At 32.4% G+C, this 22,821-nt stretch overlaps 1 protein-coding gene across 1 annotated transcript; it reads right to left on the bottom strand.

Moving 5' to 3' along the window:
• Positions 1–1,513: 1,513 nt before the first annotated feature.
• Positions 1,514–22,648, bottom strand: LOC100378427 (4-aminobutyrate aminotransferase, mitochondrial-like). Its single transcript, XM_006819132.3, has 15 exons — positions 22,498–22,648; positions 18,747–18,853; positions 16,968–17,000; positions 14,800–14,917; positions 11,800–11,849; positions 9,020–9,100; positions 8,336–8,428; positions 7,999–8,061; positions 7,631–7,694; positions 7,288–7,436; positions 6,951–7,088; positions 6,560–6,727; positions 5,888–6,034; positions 3,126–3,237; positions 1,514–1,774 (listed from the first exon to the last, which is right to left on the bottom strand). Exons 1-15 carry the CDS (start codon positions 22,568–22,570, stop codon positions 1,650–1,652), a joined length of 1,521 nt encoding a protein of 506 aa, XP_006819195.2. The 5' UTR covers positions 22,571–22,648; the 3' UTR covers positions 1,514–1,649.
• Between the last annotated feature and the right edge of the window lie 173 nt (positions 22,649–22,821).

Here is a 22,821-nt window from a genome sequence, read left to right as displayed (position 1 = left end):
TGGCGGCCTGTGTTATAAATGAAACTCCATGCATTTATAGAATCTATACAGAGAATATAGATCGTATATCCAGCTGCCTGATTGGTGGAAATGGCCCACTGCTTTATTCGAATTAATCATGGTATTTAGAATATGATGGAAGAAATGCCAAAACCAAATCTCGCTTTCGACCTAAGGTAAATAAAAGCCTCAATTATATTTACGACTGCCCTCTTTCGGTGTATAGTGCGAAGATTTGTAAACATTTAGAATTGTCAACATTTAGAGTTAGATGATTTTTACAATTCTTTTGGATACCCATGATCATACCATTACATACTGTTACTTACATGCACGTATTTGTGTGTCACGCCCTCATCCAGATTAGGTTGGGAGATACAATTAGAAATTAAAATGAAATGATAACATATTTTTGATGATTTTGACAAGATCCCCTACATGGAACACGTGCTCCCAAACAATGACATGGAATCCAGAGTTTCATTTGTATTGGCATCAGGTCTTGATTGCTTTATATTATTGTTCATATTTCTTATACAGATTTATTCAAAAAAAAAACATTATGACCAAGTACGGCACACTACCTGCTGTGGTAAATGCGTTTTTTTTTTAAATTACATATTACTTATTTTAGTCATTTCTATTCTTGCACATACTCCTTTGTTTTCTAAAAAAGTGATATATAAATGAATTTCTGGGTTAAAACTGCAAGAAATGTGGCAGTATTTTATTTGACATTAACAGCATAGACATCAGCCATAAACTATGATGTTCTAATATTCACATTACAACAACATCAATTAGTGTTTTGAAATTAACTTACATTGCATAAAACCTACAACCTACAGCTGTAATAACGTGATAAAAGTACACATTAAATCACGGTCATATTGTTACTACGTGTGTGTGCACTGGAATTGAGTCCCAAGCAAAGATAACAACACACTCTAAAAACGCAAAGGCTTATGGGTAGACGCTTGTTTGTAAACAATGACACGCTATGGCTATCTCAGGGCTATCTGACACATGTGCAGGTGACGACTCCCCCACTTTAATATACTTATGATTCAGCTAACCTAAATAATATTACACTATATAAAACTGGAATTCTTTGTTTCATCAGCTGCAATTAAGGTACTCATTAAATTTTATTCATCAAAACTGATAACTGAGAGAACCAACCGTAATTATTATTACATATTCAATTATACACCCTATTATTGACACATTATCAAATAAATATCAGACAAAGGTATTTATATTTCTGGAGGTCAAATGTAGCAAATAATAAGAAAATGTAAAATTTAAAAACTTGTATCGTACATTTGTAAACCATAAGTAATTTGAAACATAAAAATCATAATAACTACATTTAACAAGCAGTCATGTATTAGAAAGACATACCTGACTAAAAACAAGCTTGGAAAACACAATATGTAAACAATGTTGCCAAAACAAAATTGAAGAACACGAAAAAGAAAGTTATTTAGTAAAACAAATATTCCAGAAAATGTAAAATATGATATCCAGATATTTAAATATAAGTTGAAGTGATTACACAATAATAAGCTAAGATATTATTTTAATTGAGAAATAGCAATTACTAAAATGTATTAATAATATTATTGTAATTACAATTATTAATTGCTTCACATTTTCATTTCTTCCAGTACTTCATCAAATGTCTCAAACATAATATCAGCGTGGTGTTTTTGGAAAACCAGTGTTGGTCTGAATCGAATAGTTCTCACTCCACAACAACCGACATTAACACCTGAAAAAGTCAAAGTAATATTATTCATGAATTTAGTAAAATAATAAATAAAACTAAACACAAAGTGCTGTTTAGAGATTTAGTGCTTTCATAACTAAATTAATGACCACTGTTTGCACTGTTATCTGTGCAAGTAATTTTCAGTTTAATTTCAGAATACAAATAAAATTCAACTTCAAGGACAAGAATGCTAATCTACTTGTGCCTTCTCAAGCAAGGCAAATCGAAAAGGTTACAAACTAGGTCATGTGTTCTTGTAAGTTTCAGACAAAATTATAATCAAAGAAAGCTTAGAAAGAAGCATTATCTTGATTACACATAAAAAACTTTGTATTTATTGAATGCAAAATCATTGAAATTTGTCTTATTTTGACTATATACTTGTCTTTGCCATTTAGGTGCTTCTAATAGAGAAAATGATCAGGGTGGTTCCAGGTAGTTATGGTTTAACAATTATAAATATTCAATGAAATAATGGCCATATATAATGACTTATTATTTTGATCATATACAACAAAATTAAAGTACCAGTTGCAGATATGCATATAAGAAACACACATGAAACTAATAACAAGTTATTGATATGCACAGTTATCAACCCTGAAGTAATCACCTATAAATTTGTTAATTTGTGCAAATTTGGTAATTTGTAAGCAAAAAATTCAACCCTAAACTGAACATGTATATGGCTTATCCATAAGCATCTACATGTGTATGTACCTAAGTATCATTGAATCTGATGGGTGGTTGAGATATTGGTTAAAAATTTAATATTGGCTAATTTATATGCAAATTAGGTCATTAATATACATGTATATCAACCAAAAACTAATCAGGTTTGCGTATTATGTGCCATGTTTCATTCAAATCTGTTGAATGGTAATTGAGAAACAAGTGAAAATGCCTAAAATTGGCTAATTATTTTGCAAATTAATTCATCCAAAAACTAATAAGAACAGTGCATTATTACAGAACATCTATGTACTAAGTTTCATTGAAACCTGTTTGATGGTATATAAGAAGTGAAAATGATTAAAATTTTCTAATCAATATGCAAATTAGATAATTATTATGCAAAGGATTTTAACCAAAGCTAATCTGTACTACTGTGTATTATCCCAGAAGATGGATATACCAAGTTTCATTGAAATCTGTCTAATGGTACCTGAGAAACAAGTGAAAATGCTTAAAATCAGTTAATTAATATGCAAATGAATAGATGAATCCGACGTGAAATCTATGTAATAGAAAAATATGCATAAAAATACAATACAGTTTCACTTTTTTTTTCATAAAAATTGTGAAGCTTTATCCAACTTAAATTTATGATATTGTTATTGGCTATACTCACCTTTATTCCTCATTTTTTCTACTATCTCCAGTAAAGTGGCACCATCTCTGACATCAATTGCACAAAACGTGCCAGCACCTCTGGCATTACTGAACATACTAGGACATTTATCCTGAAAGGCAAATTGCAACATCTCTAGCATTACTGAACATAGTAGGACATTTATTCTGAAAGACAAATTGCAACATCTCTAGCATTACTGAACATAGTAGGACATTTATCCTGAAAGACAAATCCCAACACCTCTAGCATTACTGAACATAGTAGGACATTTATTCTGAAAGACAAATCCCAACATCTCTAGCATTACTGAACATATAAGGACATTTATCCTGAAAGACAAATCCCAACACTTCTAGCATTACTGAACATATAAGGACATTTATCCTGAAAGACAAATCCCAACATCTCTAGTGTTACTGAACATAGTAGGACAATTATCCTGAAAGACAAATCGCAACATCTCCAGCATTACTGAACATAGTAGGACATTTATCCTGAAAGACAAATCCCAACATCTCAGCATTACTGAACATAGTAGGACATTTATCCTGAAAGGCAAATTGCAACATCTCTAGCATTACTGAAAATAGTAGGACATTTATTCTGAAAGACAAATCGCAAAATCTCTAGCATTACTGAACATAGTAGGACTTTTATCCTGAACGACAAATCCCAACATCTCTAGCATTACTGAACATAGTAGGACATTTATCCTGAACGACAAATCCCAACATCTCTAGCATTACTGAACATAGTAGGATATTTATCCTGAAAGACAAATCCCAGCACCTCTAGCCATTTGATATTTTTGAATTCCCACGCTTGATATTCAACAGTCTGATGATCTGATTGGTGTACTCAAAATTGTGATGTCATCTCAAAAAATAACAAAACATGTCTCATTTGATAACTTAACAATTTTAAATATAATTTGAAATACGGTAAATATCAATGTTTCCACAATATATCGGTAATTCACCAGTGTGTGTCCCGGTGCTAAAGTCACAATGACCTTACCATTTCTTATTCTTCTAACCCCAACTTAGCAGTGCACAGAATTAGTTGTACTGATTGCTGAATTTTTTAAAAATGTGTGAAATTTGCTGATAGAATTACTTCCAAACTTAGTAAAATGTTATCAATATGTCCCTATTTATATGTTGTAACAGCAAATATATTGACCCTCCCAAAAAAGATCCAAAATTGTTAGTGGCAGTTATAATTTGTCGGTAAATTGTATTTGAGGAACTGTATTTCAATATGCAAAATGAATACAGAATGGGCTAAGAATACTATGACATGCTCACACAAAAACCATTATAAAATAAAATCTCCAATTCATGACCATGAAATACAATATTCATTAAAATCAAACTTGGAAGATTAATGATAAATTCAATATCACGTTGACTTCGGAAATCCTCTGTATCTTGCATTTGTACCAAATAAAAAAAGCTTAGAGAGAACCCCCATGTGCTGCAGTATTATAGGAACCAATTACGGGTAGATATAATTTAACATGTACTACACATAATGCATGTGTGCTGAAATAGCTCTGAACTTTGTGATGCCCAATCTGAAAGCAATCTGATCCAAAGTGTTGACAATACTAACAAATACATTGGATATCAGAAAAGGAATAAATTGAAAATTGTCTAATAATCATTTTCAATTATTACTACTTCATTATGCAAATAAGGTAATTAATATGAACAGATTACACCCAAAAAACTACTCAGGTCAGTAAATTATTCTAGAGCACCTACGCACCATACTTCATCAAAATCTGAAGAGTGGTTCTTAGAACACTTGTCTAGTTTATGCAAATTATGCTAAACTAATCTAGTGAAACAAATGAAAATTAGCTCATTAATATGCAAATTAATATGCAATATCACAGAGCCAAAAAATTGAAATTCAATAATTGCCTCGGTGAAACATACACACATTACTTGTATACATACACACATATAGGCAGGGTAAAAATATCAGTCAGAGAATGTCAGAGAAATGGGTAAGGACACTTCAGGGGGGGGCAAGGGGGGTAGCTGGTACAGTTTTACGGGAAATAGAAAGGGCTTTTTACAATTTACAAGGGAAAAAAAGAAGTTTTTACAGTTTACAGTGAAAATTGAATTCTGGAGTGAATTGTGTCATCTCGTCGTTTTACAGTTTCGAAAATGTAATTTCCCTGGGTTATTCTTTACGAGAAAAATTACACATTTTTACAGTGTACGAAAAAAATATTTGATTGATTACATTGTACGTCTAGCCTGTGATTACAGAATTACGGAATTTATTTTTTCAATTTACGTTGTACGAACAAAAAAATATCACGTTGAACGAAAATAACCTTTGCCCCCCCCCCCCACTTCGCCATCAACCATTTTGAATCAAAACGAAGAGCATGTTCATCACTGGCTAAACATACTGAGTGATGTCAATACCAAGTAGAATGAAATCTGTTCAGGCATGCCAAAGAAAAAGTTCATGACATCTTGATTTTCAGGACAAAAATGGTCACAAAATGTCTCTGTCTTTGCGCAAAATCATTTCTGGCATGTCAAAAAAGAAAGTGTTGGATGGAGGCATTTAACCCTAAATACCTGTTTCAAAAAGCATACAATGAGACAAAAACATCTCAGATGTTGCAAGAAATGAAAATACCATGCTTAGTGTACAACAAATCTTTCTTTGCACTAGGAAATAGATTATCATGCATGTGAAATTCACATACTAACATCTTTATATTTACATACCTGTAAACCTTCAAGTTTGTGTAGAAGGTAGTCGCCAGTTTCTTTAACATTCTGTACTAAATCATTATTCTGAATAACTTCAACAACTTTCTCCAGCAGTATTATTTTACTTGGATCTCCCATCCAGGTATTAAAAATACGATGTGCCTAGAAAATAAACATATAATTTATCTACAATTTGAATGAAAGTAGATTCCTGGTAACTAAAGACACTGACATAGACTTCATAAGCAATGATAGTTGCACTTAACATTTTAAAATCACCTAAATTCACTGAGATTAAGTACAGCTATGAGTAACTTTAATCCTACTAAACCGACTACTGTAAATGCATTAATTATTCACTGGGTTTTAATTTCGCTATTTTCGCTGACAGGTAAAATCCGCTAAATTAAGACTACGTGAACATGTAAAATAACAATAAAACTCATTGTTTTCTTGACAAATTCGTAAAATTAAAACACAGTGAATATGCTCAAAACATCAAAAATGTGAAATTAAATGTCAGTGATAATAAATAGTTTTACAGTATAAGCTTACACCAAATAAACCATCTGGAATTCTCACCAGTATTGAACTGGAATCTTGATATACCAATGAATTACCCACTCACACATACATCTCATAATACTGGTTCACACTGCTTTTTTAATAACAAAAATGACGTCTTACTCCTTGAACAATAAATTCATCTTTAAAGTAATAACCACCAGTCAACATCTTCTTACTAAAACATACAATATCCGGTGGTGAGGGTAACTCCCATAGTTCATGGGCCCAGAATTTACCACTTGCTGCACAACCAGTCTGTACCTCATCCACTATGAAAGCTACCTTGAACTTAAAATATTAAAATAAAATGTGTTAATCAAACAATAATAACAATAAAACAAAAATCTAATTATAAAAGCACCACAATCAATTAGTCTGCAGAATTGGCATTTAGAATTGGTGAAAACAGATATTGTTTTTTACATACTTTGTATATTTGGCATATGAGACCCATCTCAAACATGAGCATTTTGATGATTGTGGATCTTTAATTTTTACATAGAATACTCACCTGGTCACAGATTTCCCTTAATTTTTGAAAAAAGAACTTAGTTGCATGGTTATCTCCGCCCTCTGCTTGTATTGGTTCAATTATCAAACCAGCCACTTTACGTCCTCTGCTGTTGTAATCCGTAATTAATTTGACAACCTTAGATATAAATGAAATCATTTCATAAATTATATAAACAAAACCTTGACAGTTTTATTGAGATATTTAAGAAGAAGTTAAAATAATTAAATAATTGATGCAGATTTGATGTGGGAAGCAAATGTTAACAATTTCTAAATTACAACCCCTCCCCTTCTAATAGGCACTTTTGCGCCCATTTACCATACAACAATCTTACCTCATCCAAACATCTCAGTTCATTGGCCCTATTCTCTTGTTCATAGCGCTCAAGTGGATATTTCAATTGTGGGAATGGAGCAATTGGCCAATCAAATGCAGCGATATCTACTTTATGAACAGCCTTAGAATGTGAGCAAGAAAGGGCACCTGTCAGCAAAGAATACAAAATACATTACATATTATATAATTAAGATCCTAAACACGACTGTACCCTTAAGCATATTTGGCACAAAGAATTATTGTGCCTGTAACTTAAAATACATTCTGAATCATGTGTATCAATTAAGAGGTAAATTACATGATAACTAAACAAAGTCAATTTAAAAAATAAGTTAAATTACCACAACTTCTACCATGAAATGCACCAACAAATGACAATATAGTATATGGTGGACTTCCAGGACTCTGTTGGAAACAAATTATAAAATAACTTAGAACAAAATCTACAGGAAGTTTAATTATTTTTCACATAAATTGTGATGGAATCTCATCATTGTTGCAGTTAGATTGATAGAAAATTTTCATACTAGTAGAGAGTGATTTTACAATATGCATTCATTAATGTGTAACTTGACGTCGTTATTGGGACAGTTATATTCAATATATATTATCAAACCAGCCACTTTACATATATTTCATTTATAATGTGAGTGGATTATTTCAGTTATTACATCATGTATGTAAATTCAAAGATGGAACATAAAATGACCTCATTACGAAGACATGAATCCAAGTCTTCAGCAGTCGGTTGTAATCCATTACGATCTTGCTTCTGAAAATATAAAGACAGGAATGTTCTAAGCATGCTATCATGCTTATACTAAACCTAATCTTGTTGGCACACATGGCCTAGTAGCTGGTCCTAAACACCTCAATTTTGACTACCAGTTTTATTAAAAGCACATACAATGTATAAACAACAAAAAATGCATTTGTTGTGTGCTGAATCAATACAATATTCGTCACGTCAGTATGTGATTTACAATTGTATACACTACTAATAGAGCAAATGGAATATCTAACAATTATTATATGCTATGACTTACTCTTTTCCATATAAATGCATGTTTCATGGCATTTTCCACAGAACAAGCACCACATGCCATTGTCTGTACCCTTTCCAATCCGGGTGGAGCAACCTAAAAACAAACAATATTTCAAAATCAGAAAATGCAAAAACAATAACTTATCCTTCAGTTAATGATAAAAAGACAAATACAGACTCTGAAATATCCACCCAGACTTTAATTATTCAAGCAAACATTTTTAGGGGGAAAAAATACTGAGCCAGCTGCTTGTTCAGTCCATTTTATTGTTAAAACAAAAATTGATGAATATATAATCAGAGGTTGCACAAGTTTTATTAACAATACAATCTAAACTATGCATGACTAAAGCAAATGATTTTTCTTGTCCCTTAGATGTCATCTTAACATTTTTGTGGATAAGTGAGCAAAATAATATGCAAAAAAATACTGGAACTGCAAATATGCTTAATTAATTTAATAATTGGGCAGTATGAAATGAAAATCAGGTAATGTTCATTTACAAATAACATGCAGATGGAAAAAGAACAAAACACAATACACATGCTCTGTTTTCAGTTTGTTTATAATGTTTCCGATATGATTTTGTGTGCACACTGGTGACCACTATATTCCTTAACACATGCAAAGGTTACAGTGGTTATCAGCATATAAGAATGTAATTTTAATATAAATCAGACTCACTGAAATCAAAGCATTTTGAAGTCGTTCAGGGAAATCCTCATTAGGGTGTACTCCTAAAGCTGGTCTGTTGACAAAAACACTCTGAAAAGAGAACAAGTGATTAAATATTAGATGAGAAAAGCAATGTAAAAAATAATTAACCTAACAATTAAAAATAATTATCATCTAATTAAATGATGGAGACTAAAACTAATCGTACACACATTAGGTACCAGTATTACATGCATGGTACCATCCATACTGGTCATGTTTACAATTCTCAAACTTCCCTAATTAAATTAAAATTAATTATCATCTAATTAAATGATGGAGACTAAAACTAATCGTACACACATTAGGTACCAGTATTACATGCATGGTACCATCCATACTGGTCATGTTTACAATTCTCAAACTTCCCTAATTAAATTAAAATTAATTATCATCTAATTAAATGATGGAGACTAAAACTAATCGTACACACATTAGGTACCAGTATTACATGCATGGTACCATCCATACTGGTCATGTTTACAATTCTCAAACTTCCCTAATTAAATTAAAATTAATTATCATCTAATTAAATGATGGAGACTAAAACTAATCGTACACACATTAGGTACCAGTATTACATGCAACTGTACCATCCATACTGGTCATGTTTACAATTCTCAAACTTCCCTAATTAAATTAAAATTAATTATCATCTAATTAAATGATGGAGACTAAAACTAATCGTACACACATTAGGTACCAGTATTACATGCAACTGTACCATCCATACTGGTCATGTTTACAATTCTCAAACTTCCCTAAACATTGATGTAAGGCATACTGGAACATTCTAATTTGATAATCCCTATCAATTTATAAATATTTGTGTGAGAATAGCGTAATTCAGCATTATATCCATACTGGATGGACAATGTTAGTGTTGCTTTGTCTCCTATATTTTAACAAAAGCTAAATCTATAGATTTTGTGATTGAGTTTTGTATGGAGTTGTCAAGTCAATCACCAAAACACAAGCTTGATTTCCATGGCAACTAGCTGAAGACGATTTAGTTTAACACAATATCTAAATGATGTGAAACTTTTTCCATTATGATTCTTTAGACCAAAAACTCCAATGCATGATGGGATTGGTTGCTGAATGGTAAAATGAATTAGAATTTACATGCATAACACACTACAGGACATTTGAATTTGGTTAATTACTTTATATGACAAAAGTAACTACACTTTTTGCACCACCCAAATGTCAAAGCAATCAGACTAGTTTATTTTCAAGAACATGGACAAATAGTCACTAAATTTAGAGAATTGAAGTTCTGGTCACAAAATGCAAAACACTGGGAGGGATCCAGTCAATTTACTTAAATATCAAATATAAAAGAAACCAATCAAGCCATTTTCACAAAGAAGTCAGATACATGTATTGTCAAAAAATGACCAAATCTGAGAGAGAACTACCCAATGTACCTTTCTGGAAAATATCAAAGTCAAGGTGAAAATATAGGAGACAATTTTGACTCACAATTGCAAGACTATAAGGCACCAGCATTCTAAAATTGTTAATAATAATAATAATAATAATGCTTAAAAAAAATCATTAAATTTCAAAAGCATTGCAGTATTCCCAGAGAGCATTTTTATTGACACACCCAGTGCACAGTAGTGATTTCCCACAGAAGATGTTTTCTCTAAAGAACAATTTCATAGACATACCCAGTGGCATAGTAATATTTTAGTAAGTGTTTAGTGATGGGTTACACACATGGGTAGTGATTTTCAAAGTGTTCAATAATGGGTTACCACATAAGTAAGGATTTCCAAAGTGTTCAGTAGGGGGTTACCCACATAAGCAGTTTTCTCTAAAGCGTATAGTGATGGGTTACCCACACAAGTAGTGTTATCCAAAATTTTCATTGGGTGGGTTACCCATACAGGTAGTGTTTTCCAAAGTGTTCAGTGATTGGTGATGGGTTACCCATACAGGTCGTGTTTTCCAAAGTGTTCAGTGATTGGTGATGGGTTACCCATACAGGTAGTGTTTTCCAAAGTGTTCAGTGATTGGTGATGGGTTACCCATTAGGCATACAGGTAGTATTTTCCAAAGTGTTCAGTGATTGGTTACCCATACAGGTAGTGTTTTCCAAAGTGTTCAGTGATTGGTGATGGGTTACCCATACAGGTAGTGTTTTCCAAAGTGTTCAGTGATTGGTGATGGGTTACCCATACAGGTAGTGTTTTCCAAAGTGTTGAGTGATTGGTGATGGGTTACCCATACAGGTTGTGTTTTCCAAAGTGTTCAGTGATTGGTGATGGGTTACCCATACAGGTAGTGTTTTCCAAAGTGTTCAGTGATTGGTGATGGGTTACCCATACAGGTAGTGTTTTCCAAAGTGTTCAGTGATTGGTGATGAGTTACCCCATACAGGTAGTGTTTTCCAAAGTGTTCAGTGATTGGTGATGGGTTACCCATACAGGTAGTGTTTTCCAAAGTGTTCAGTGATTGGTGATGGGTTACCCATACAGGTAGTGTTTTCCAAAGTGTTCAGTGATTGGTGATGGGTTACCCATATAGGTAGTGTTTTCCAAAGTGTTTGGTAAGATGTTACCAACATAGGAGTGATGGGTTACCCACATAGGTACGGGTAGTATTTCCCAAAGTATTCAGTAGAGGGTTAACCATAAATGGCAGTGTTCTCCCAAGCAGAGAGTTATCCATTGATACAATTATAAAGCCTTAGTAATAAATAGAGTAACATTCAGGTATTTTTACTGAGTAACAAATCTCACCAGGTTACCCGGATCCTGGATAGCTTCAACTAGAGCTGGATGATTATAACCTAGTAGGAAGATCAAATGTACGTCATGTATGCATTCAGCCCACACCAAGTAACCCATATGTGATTTACATTAAAATTAAACTGTGCAGCTGAATCATAAATATCACTTCATGATATATAGTTTAGTTAAATGATACTAATAAATTAATATTGGTAATTGATGGACAGCCAAAACACTATAACAATGCAAACTCAGTTATTTCTTGCAATTAAAAACTGAGCAATGTATGAAATGGTCCTGGAAAAAAATCACAATTATTAACCATACTTTTATGTCTCAGACAATTTAAGACACGTCTACCAGTCATTTATTTTGATTTGTATCACCCAAGTAATATTAAATAGTTTCACCAAAATTGAATAATTTTATTGTACATTTTTAGAAACAAAATGACCACCAGTTGGCATTCTGATCAGACGGCAAATGTCCTATCATATATTGACAGGTTGAATCAGAAAATTGTTTGCTTTCTAAATCATGAAACTAATAAAATAGGCAAACAAACAGATGCACATGCTGTGATTAAAGTGATCTGTTGCATAATGGCATATATTGATCAGGGTTAAGCAGCCCTGCATATCAGCCATCTTGAATCAAATCATAAAACCAATGCTTGCGAATGTGTCTTCACATTTGTGATAAATTCTTGCTGTAACAGATACAAATGTTATAAAAACAAATTGGCTGCTAATCATTCATTTTTTATTTGAATTCAGTATTAGGAAAAACAATCCATGCATGCATGCATCTATGTCTGACATCCGGTTGTAAAGTGGCAGAGATGCTTGACTTTGGGAAATTCATCCAAAATAGCCACAAATCAGCTTACCATCCCAAATCAGATTGCTTAACGAATATATCATGCATATGTAAGAATCCCAAGTTATACTACATGCATGTGTAGAGTTCAATTGCGATAGGTGATTTTTCGTTCAACTGCGAGATCTCGCGAGTTGCATGAAAGTTGCGCGTCAAACGTCTGCAGCAAAAATCGAACGATTTGATTTTGAACTCAAAATCAAAATCCTCCCAAAATACTTTTGCATTTGTCAAATCCCACGTGATGTTTGACGCCACTACAACGCTATGACCTTTGTTTGTCCTGTTTTTACTTTCGATTTCACGCATAACGCGTGATTCTCGCAGTGAACGAAAAATGGTCAATTGCTAACATGTCAATGATATGACCATGTTCATTAATTAGACTGATGAAAATGTTTCAATTAAGTGCACATGTAGCACAGTCACCAGCCCCATCCAGAATTAGATTGCAATTCACAAATGCTCAGTACCGTTAGTATCCTGAGATGGCCTAGACATGACACAAAAAATTAGTTTTGAAAAATAAATGACCACAAGTTAGCCATTTTGAATAGAACCTGAAATAACATGCATCTATACCCAATAATGCACTATTAATGTACCAAGTTTTAACAAAATTCATTTGCAAACACCACAGATCCAGTTCCAAAACAGCAGGGGTAAATTGCTTTATTTTATTTTTTTAATAAAATGGCCACCAGTCAAGCATCTGGAATCAGATTTCTAAACATTTCTAAAGATGTTAATGTAAAGTATAATGTGCTCTGATAGACACAGGTAAGTTTTTTTTCTGACCTTGAAAAACGGAGAGAAAAATGGCTGTGCCAACAAAATTCATAATCAATACAGTGGCAGATGTGTCATTATATTCTATGAAATTTTCACCAAGATTATTATTTATTAGAATCCTTCAAAAGTGATATGTGCATGAAATATGCATTTAAACACTGTACATTTGTTTGTCTCTGTGAAAGTACCATCATAATGCCAGAATTTGTAGACAAAAATAGTATTCCATTAATAGAATTAATTAATTATTCATATTTCGTTATCTGCTTTTGAAATGATAACTGCACAACTGGGATAATCTAGACAGAACTGTTTTTATGATTGAAAACTTTCTGTCACAAGACATTTTGCAGAATTGGTAAAGCAAACTTCCTTGTCATAAAAATAACATCAATTATGAATGTTGAAATGCAGAATTCAGCTGCATCGAACAATTCATTTAACACTTTGAGTGTCAGAAATTTTCCAGACTAAAATTCAGTGCAAATATTTTCATTTTTTGTCAAATTTTTATCAAATTTCATCATCATTTTGGACCATACAGACAGTTTCAGGTATTTCTTTTAGTTTTTGATCAAAAGGTTTGTCTATTTATATCACCATTTCACATGGAGATGAGAAGACTACAAGATCATTTTGTAGAAGGTGCCAAAAGTTGACCATGGTGCTCAAAGGATTACAGAGCCACAACTTTAACCCTTTCAAAGCAACAGTAAACTATCAACACCTTTCGCAATATGTAAAATATATTTGGTACAAAATTAGCAAATAACAAATTATAGAAAAATTTTAAAAAACAAGAAATCAAGGGAATGACAAAGCCAAGCATAAATTTTAAATTTTGCTTTTGGGTGTGTAAATGTATGGTTTTCTTGATCAAAAGATTCAATTTGTACCCTATTTGGGTTTTTTACCAAAAGTGACCTCAGGGACATACATCTCACAGATGCAAAGATGCACAAACACACAGAACCAAAATTATAATGCCTGACACATCCATATTTGGCAAGAACTACGGTAATAGTGATATTCAAATTGCATAACAATTATAATCATACTACAAAATGTAGTAGTTTAATATTATTATTACAACGGTCAATTCAAAAAAATCAAAATTGATCAAAATTGTTTGGGAAAATAAATAAATTATATTTGTTTATGCAGGTTTATTTTGAGAATAATGACACATGATTTCATGTGTTCAGAAAGTTAAATTCAGTAACCAATTATTATATAGATACCAATATAATCACAATATCTGGAAAGCATGCATTATCTCCACAAAACAAAATATTGTAATTCAACAGTGCAGCATGAAGACTAAGATAAATTACTTACCTATTGGTACAGATGCTACTTGTGTAAACACATCCAACATTCGATTACCATCAGCATCAACTAAGTAATTCCCTTTACTTTTCTTATAATTACCAAAAAATAATACATGTTCAACATTCTATGAACAAAAATCACATGAATCACAAGTCAATGTCAATGTCAAAATTAAATCAAAATTTTCAATCTAAACACAAAACAAACTGACAAGCATCAGTAACCCATGCACACGTAATAAGCTCGGTTATTAAGCATCCTTTTTTGGGGATGTCCGGTGGCCGAGGGGAAGACGTGTAGTGGCGTGAAGCTAGGCGATTAGGTGCCGTACGCGAGCGCCGGTTCGAGTTACGCATGCAGTACGTGTTTACTATAATTAGACATAGTCTTTACCTTGCCGTTTATTCAGTGTTATTTGCTTACTTAGTAACCCTAGCAAATGTTCTTACCAAGTGATATCTGACAATTTGTTAACATAAAGGGTTGCTAGTTGTTAAATTTCATCAAAATCACAAATTCAGCAATTTTGAATCAGCAATTTTGAATAAAAATCATGAAGATAAATAAAATGCATTGGTAATTCACCATGAGTAATGATGATAATAAAATAAATAAAATTGATATAGGCATGCCTAAGAAATTGTTGATAACATGTGTGAATTGTTTTGTTGTCTTTTGGAACAAAAATAGCCACCAATCAGTCAAAAATCAGTAGAAAAATAATATATATATATCATTGTCTTGTATTATGCCTGGGTGGTTAAAAACACATTCAAATATAAAAAACTATTAAAGAAGAAAATATCTATTACAGAAATAAAACCCCATTATTCTTATTTATTTATAATTTTGTATATTTTATTTTTAAATATTTGGTGAACGCAATACATATTGCATATTTTAATAAAATTGCTTTGTCTTTCCTCTTTCTGGTTTGTTTTGATAACATAATCTTTAAATAAGAATTTTCTTTTTTCCTTGTATAATTCATCATCTACGATGAAGTTAATTTTATTCTCAACTTCTTTTTCATTGCATTTTTTCCAAAGTTTATTCTTTTCTTTGATAACTGGTTCTTTGACCTAATTTGATTTCATATTATATTTCAGTAATTTTAAAAACAAAGCATCTCTCTATACACTTTTTTAAAGTCTACAAAACAACTGTATATACGTTATTCTTTACCACTGTTTTCTCTTTTCCCATAAAGATATTTTTCAACAACCTTTTAAAAAAAAAAGAGTGCGTTATCTTTTCTAAAACTGAATTGAAGCTCAGTGAAATAATAATATTTAGAATACTAGTGAATAACTCTGATAAAGACAGCGTGACAGTAAAATTGCTCGTCAATTAGTTGGGTCTGATTTATGAATTAGAGCAAATATCATTGACATCCACTATTTAAACTGCATTTTTTGCATGCTTTCGTCTAGTAGTATACCGGTATTATCTGTTTTCAATAACTTGGAAATTTCATCTTCAGCAGTGGATTTTTTATTTTTTAAATTTTTGATTGCTTTTTGCATCAAGTTTCATTGAAATGATATGATTAGTTATTAAGATGTCAGTAGAAAACCTGACAATTGAGGACTATGCAAATTAGGCAATTAATACGTACAGATTCCAACTAAAAAACTAAAAAGTATGCATTGTCCCAGAGCATTTACTGGTATGTATCAAATTTCATTACAATCTGAAAAGCAGTTCTTGAGATATACATGGACACAAACAGGGTAATTCCAAAGACTTATATTGTATGTTACACACACAGAAGTAAAACCAAATTACCAATATGTGTATGGTTTCACTTCCTGCTAAACCCAGAGCACAGTGCTATGGAGGGACTGTGCCCAGATACAAGCTGAAATAACTCAAAATAAGTTACACTAAATCACCTGCTAAAGGCTTCTACAGAAATAACTGGAAAAAAAGCTACAGCATGTGGTGTGTAACAAATCCCCAGTATACTACATAAACATAGTGTCATTGATGCATGTATATGTGTACACATAAATATTGTAGCTGCATACATGTGTGACAAGCTAGTTAACTACCTGCTTTCATTCAGCTGTCAACCATCACAACTGTAACAACTGTTTTAGCTATATGTTTATCAATGAGCATTATTTAGATCATAAGATTAGTGTAGAATTCTATGCAAATATTGTACGTACCTTGGTAATGTTTTCAAATTTGCCGAGTAATTCCTATAGGAATAAAACAATTAAAACATGTGTTATTATGGGATGCATATGCAGGAAATGTGAAGAAAACACACAAATTGTTTACACTCTACATAACAAAAAAAATATGCAAAATTATATAAGACTTATTATAATGACAATTGATAGGAAGTGACAAGATCAAAGTTAGCTTGCATTGGGGTGATTTAAACAATAATGACCCCTCCCCCTCCCCCCCCCCCCCCCCCATAGCACCATATTTGATGAGATTTAAGTAGGATCAATAGCAAGATAATGTGCAAAGCGAAGTTGAACAAATTATTGCATCCAGACCTTTCTCCGAATCAAATATGATGAAGTGATTCATTGTTTTTGTTATAAATCAACATTATCATAATTAAACAAATCTTGTTGAATTTGGGGCTGTTTTTTTTTTTTAAATGAATTTACTTGTGAAAAGAGGTAATTTATGTAATAAAGTGAAGCTATGATGTCATGGTAGTCATGGTGATTTATATTAAGCTATAATTTTGTTGGGCGGTCTAGACTTTTCACAAAACCCATTCATGTGTGGCTTATCACCATTACATGTAGGTACAACAACAGGTTTTTTAGGGTGTTCCCTTTTTGCAATATCCGTATGATAATGTACACTATCCAGCCTAGTTTGAATATAGGCTTGTATGAAAGTGAGTATGAGGGCAAGCACAATACCAATTAAAAGAAACTTATAACTAAAAAATGTGTTATTTTATGAATAATAAATAATAAGTATAATTCTATGAATCTATGTGCAAAAAGAAAATCTAAATGCTTCCAGGAAATATACAATTGAGTATGGTCATTACAGCCTATGTCACAATAAATTTGAAGTTGACAGGAAAGAGATTTCCAATAAAAAACAATCTATTGCACTATTAGTGTGATGCAAAGTATTAAAATTTGTATATTTTTTTATAATAGGTTGGTGATCCATTATTTTTATATTTGTAGAAATGTTCTCTAATGTTTTTTAAATTTTGAATTAAATTTCTCAAAAACAAAGAAGACAAGCAGTTGGCCCAAAAAAATATCTTGAGTCGTGGATTACCAGCAGCCAGTGACAGTAGTAGTTCTATTAAATCACAAGCATGGCCGCATTGAATGCAATAAATTTAGTCTCGTACAATCAAATTCTTGTGAGTTTGACGTTTTAATTTGGTGCACAATAAACCCTTTTGAAAATTACCCATGAGTCAAAGTAATACTGAATAACAACATTTTAATAAATCATGCCCCAAGTCTCACTAAGTATAGATTTATTTATTACATTAATCATTCCACTGTACAAACATAGAAGTCATGCATGCTTTGTTTCCAATCCAAATGACATACAAAGGCTTACAAAACAGAGGGTGTAAACAAGCAGTGTCTCGGCTGAGAGCTCTGTTAGCGATTAAGTTATTGTCATAAAATGATTAAATCTGGTAAAAGTCCACCAAAAGTACATGCATACGTAGTATCAAAGCAATAGTGCTAGCCATATTTTGAAGAAACAGTCAAAAATGTTTTACAAACAAAAATACAAATATTCACTAAATTATAGAATTGAAGTTATTCTGTAATGACAAATTTGAGAAAAGTCCACTTAAGGTACCTACATATACAAATATATGTCAAGAAAGTATTATGTTACGAAAGACACAACTATAGCTATACTGATTCACACCTTAGATCTGGGTCCAGGAACTATTATGTTACATAAAGAAGTATATCTATATTGATTCTGACCTTAGATCTGGGTCCAGGAACCGTGGTTTTCATAGATGGTTTGTCATACTCATCGGGAAATAGTCTTGTCTGTGGAGATAACTTCCTTGCATGTGAAACACAGCGAACTGAAAAAAAACAGAAAAACACATTTTTTGTTACTACAATCAACATTTTCCCATCCATAAATGACAAAATGTGTGCATGACAGCAGCTATCAAAGATGGAGAAAATTCACTTAATTAAGAATACTTGATATTATTGAAACAATAACATTAATAATTATTTATAGTAATGTTCTGACAAATAAACACAAATAATAAAGTGACTGATTTGCACAGGTTGACTTTATTTATATTACTATTCGGTGACACAGAAACCTGATGAGGCCACACAAAATGAAGCAATTGATTTTCAATACAGTTATCATCTGCACAGTGTCTGACTTCAAATGTTATGTTTCATTTAGCATTCTATTGTTATGTTATATTTATTTAATTCGATCTGATAGGCAGAAAGGCTAAAAGATGGTTAATTATTATGCTAATTAGGTGATTAGTATGCATGGATTCCAACTAAAAAATACAGACAGACACACGGACAGGGTAACTGCACACAGAAGAAAAAAAAGGTCACTAACAAAAGAATTATTTTTAGTGTAATGTCCTCTCAGTAAGTATGTGTGTGGGACAAAGGGTTGACTCCCTCTAGTAAAATAGGGGGGCAAGGGTTATTTTCGTTCAACGTAATTGCAATATTTTTTTGTTCGTACAACGTAAATTGAAAAAATAAATTTTGTAATTCTGTAATCACAGGCTAGACGTACAACGTAATCAATCAAATATATTTTTCTTACATCGTAAAAATGTGTCATTTTTTTCGGTGCGTACAAGAATTTTCAAGGTTTTCTTTTTTAATTTTCTGTAAAATGTAAAATAACCTTTATTTTCTCTGTAAACTGTAAACATTCAATTTTCCCTGTAAACTGTAAAAACGTCTTTTTTCCTTGTAAATTGTAAAAAGCCCTTTTTATTTCCCGTAAAACTGTACCAGCTACCCCCCTTGCCCCCCCCCCCCCCTCAAAATAGGTAGCCAGCTGCACTATATTTTTAGACCATAAAATATAGACCACCTCATGGTCTTAAAAATTTAAACCTGCTGTTTCAACCAATGGTTGGGACACAATTTAAATTTAAAAAACAAGTGCGTGGAAATGACAAGTCCCCATCAGTACTTTGTCAAAGATTACTGACAAATACCCAACATACCAAAGAATAGAATGGATTACGTGTCAAAATAAACAATTTCAGGAATTGCATAAAGAAGCAATGACCTATTTAAATGTGTCAATTGTGGTTTATAGTGTGATGGTGGATCAAATCATTAGAGTAGTCTTACAGTACTTGCTGGTGGGGGGGGGGGGATTACCAATACATGGAATATCTATTTTGACTGATATGATACAAAATGGAGCCAGTTTATTTGCGCTTTTTTTTGTATTTGTGTTGAATGAGATAAGTCAAGGCATGTCAGAGAAATGGTCCTGGAAGAGCATTCTTTAAAACAATATGACCATGAGTCAGCCATTTTGAATCGTATGTGCAAACAAGCAGCCTGTCGGCTGAAATAGCTCCGCTGTTTGCAAGGCACATTGCAATTAAAGAACAGAAGATATCATTAGAAAATGAACAATATGTATAGTATTAAAGCAATCAGACTTTTTATAACTTTTTATCAAAAATATTAATTAAAATTAGATAATTGAAGAACAAAATCATCACGAAATGAACAAATCTGAGAGAGGTCTAGTACCTATGTAGTATATATAATATCAAAGCAATGGGACTTGTGGTTTTTAACAAGAAATCGAAAATATCACTTTTTACCAAAAATGACAAAAATATTTATCAAAATTAGAGAATTGAAGATATCATCACAAAATGAACAAATCTGAGAGAGGTCCACCCAAGGTACCTACATACCAAGTATCAAAGCATTCAGACTAGTGGTTTTCAAGAAGAAAATAGCATTTTTGACCAAAAATGCCAAAAATATTGGCTATAAATAAGACAATTGAACATATCCACACAAAATGAACAAATCTGAGAGAGGAGCACCCAAGGTACCTAGAAGGTTTCACAGCTATACAGTTTGTGGTTTTTAAGAAGAAGTTGGAAATGTAAAGTTGATGACGACGACAGTGACAGCAACGACGTACGCCGACGGACAGTCAGTAATACTATAAGCTCCGCTCGACTTTGTTGACAGCGGAGCTAAAAACTGAAGATATCATTAGAAAATGAACAATAGGTACAGTGTCAAAGCAATCAGACTTGCTGTTTTTAACAAGAATTCAAAAATATCACTTTTTACCAAAGATTCCAAAAATATTCACCAAAATTAGAGAATTGAAAATATCATCATGAAATGAACAAATCTGAGAGAGGTCCACATGTAGTACCTATATATGTAATATCAAAGCAATCTGACTTGCAGTTTTTAACAAGAAGTCGAAAATATCCCTTTTTACCAAAAATGACAAAAATATTCACCAAAATTAGAGAATTGAAGATATCATCATTAAATGAACAAATCTAAAAGAGGTCTACCCAAGGTACATATACACCAAGTATCAAAGCATTCAGACTTGTAGTTTCTAAGAAGAAGTCGAAAAGGTAAAAAGTTGACACGGACGACGACAGACAATCACTCATATGATAAGCTTGACAAAGTCAACAGCGGGGCTAAAAAATTAAGTGAATCAAGGTTTGATTTTTATGCATTTTTAACATAAAAATTATTATGAAATGTGGGCATGTGCTTATTCAAAAATATGTGTGATGTATGTCATAAGTTTGAAAGTGATCAGTGATCAAGTGATCTCTAACTATGAGTTACATGATTTGGATGTGATGTGTTTTTGACAATTTTGATTTTTGATGTGTGCTAATAAGTCAAGGAGTGTAAAAATCATACGGCAAGCAGCCTGTCACTGATATAACTCAATTTCAAGATAACAAGAATATTCAATAAAATGAGAAAATTGAAGTTGTCAACAATAAATAAATAAATCTATCTAACAGAGGAATGAACCAAATTAATCAGACAGTGGTTCATCTAAGGTACCTACATATATAATATCAAAGCTGGTGCTTTTTAAAACAAGTCAGAAATAATTGGGTTTTTTTTACCAAAAATGACAAACAAAAAAATTACTGAAATTAGAGAACTAAGTTTTCACCATGAATTCAACAATTATTTTGATTGCATGTACATTCATTGACTGTATATTTCTGTCTAAGTGATCAGCGCCCTCTTGTGTTCATTTAATTAAATAAAAGAAACATTGTGCTGTGAATTATTGTATTTATTACTAGGTACTTTTCTCTCCTCGCACGGGTACAGTTGTGGCGATTAGTTTTCGCAAAATTATCTCCATCCCTGATTAAAAAGAAGTGAAAACTTATAAAAGTGTTAGACCTGTACTGAAGACAATACCCAGACTCTAGTACTAGTAACAGTGTCAATATGCGTAAAGCCCCACCCGAGGCCCGTCGTAGCTGCAATTCTGTAATTTATATGTTATTTGGTTTCGCTGTAGTATCAAAGCAATCAAGCGGGCGGGCGGTTTTCAAAAAATCATAAGCGAAAGTTGACGAAGACGCGCAGATTCGTTCAATCATATTCGATGACAGTAGAGCTTAGACAATAATATTGATTATTATTATTTCATGAATAAAGCCACACAAAAAGATTGCAGTATAATACTCACCCGGGGTCGCTATCTGTTTGCCACGATGGAAACGAAACAAATCCACGCTTATTTTCACTCGTTTACAGGCCATTTCGCGTCGCAAGATAAGAACCACCAGTCAGCCTCAGCAACGCACATCAACGTTTGCCAGTCTGTCAAGGCGGCGAGCTGCTTTAAATACTATCAGAAGTATTGTGAGGTCATGGGTTATGAATAAATTAACAGGGGTCGTCGACATCTCGCGTGAACGACATATTGTGTCAAGGTTGCCTAGATTCTGCTCATTAACCACGTAAATTTATTCCAACGTCATCAAGAATTGGGCGGTCGCACTTCGTTTCT

This window comes from Saccoglossus kowalevskii, chromosome 8, assembly GCF_978046115.1.
Source record: "Saccoglossus kowalevskii chromosome 8, keSacKowa6.1, whole genome shotgun sequence".
Lineage (NCBI taxonomy): Eukaryota > Metazoa > Hemichordata > Enteropneusta > Harrimaniidae > Saccoglossus > Saccoglossus kowalevskii.
Note: the sequence above shows the minus strand (reverse complement) of the source record. Positions and strands in the feature narration are given on the sequence as shown.

What these genes read in the sequence shown, in the direction of transcription:
- LOC100378427 (XM_006819132.3), bottom strand. Translation starts at nt 22,570, where the DNA reads ATGGCCTGTAAACGAGTGAAAATAAGCGTGGATTTGTTTCGTTTCCAT. An exon ending in TTCCTGGACCCAGATCTAAG is followed by an intron (nt 17,001 to 18,746) that starts GTCAGAATCAAT and finishes TTATTCCTATAG; the next exon opens with GAATTACTCGGCAAATTTGA. An exon ending in ATTTCATGGTAGAAGTTGTG is followed by an intron (nt 7,437 to 7,630) that starts GTAATTTAACTT and finishes CTTTGCTGACAG; the next exon opens with GTGCCCTTTCTTGCTCACAT.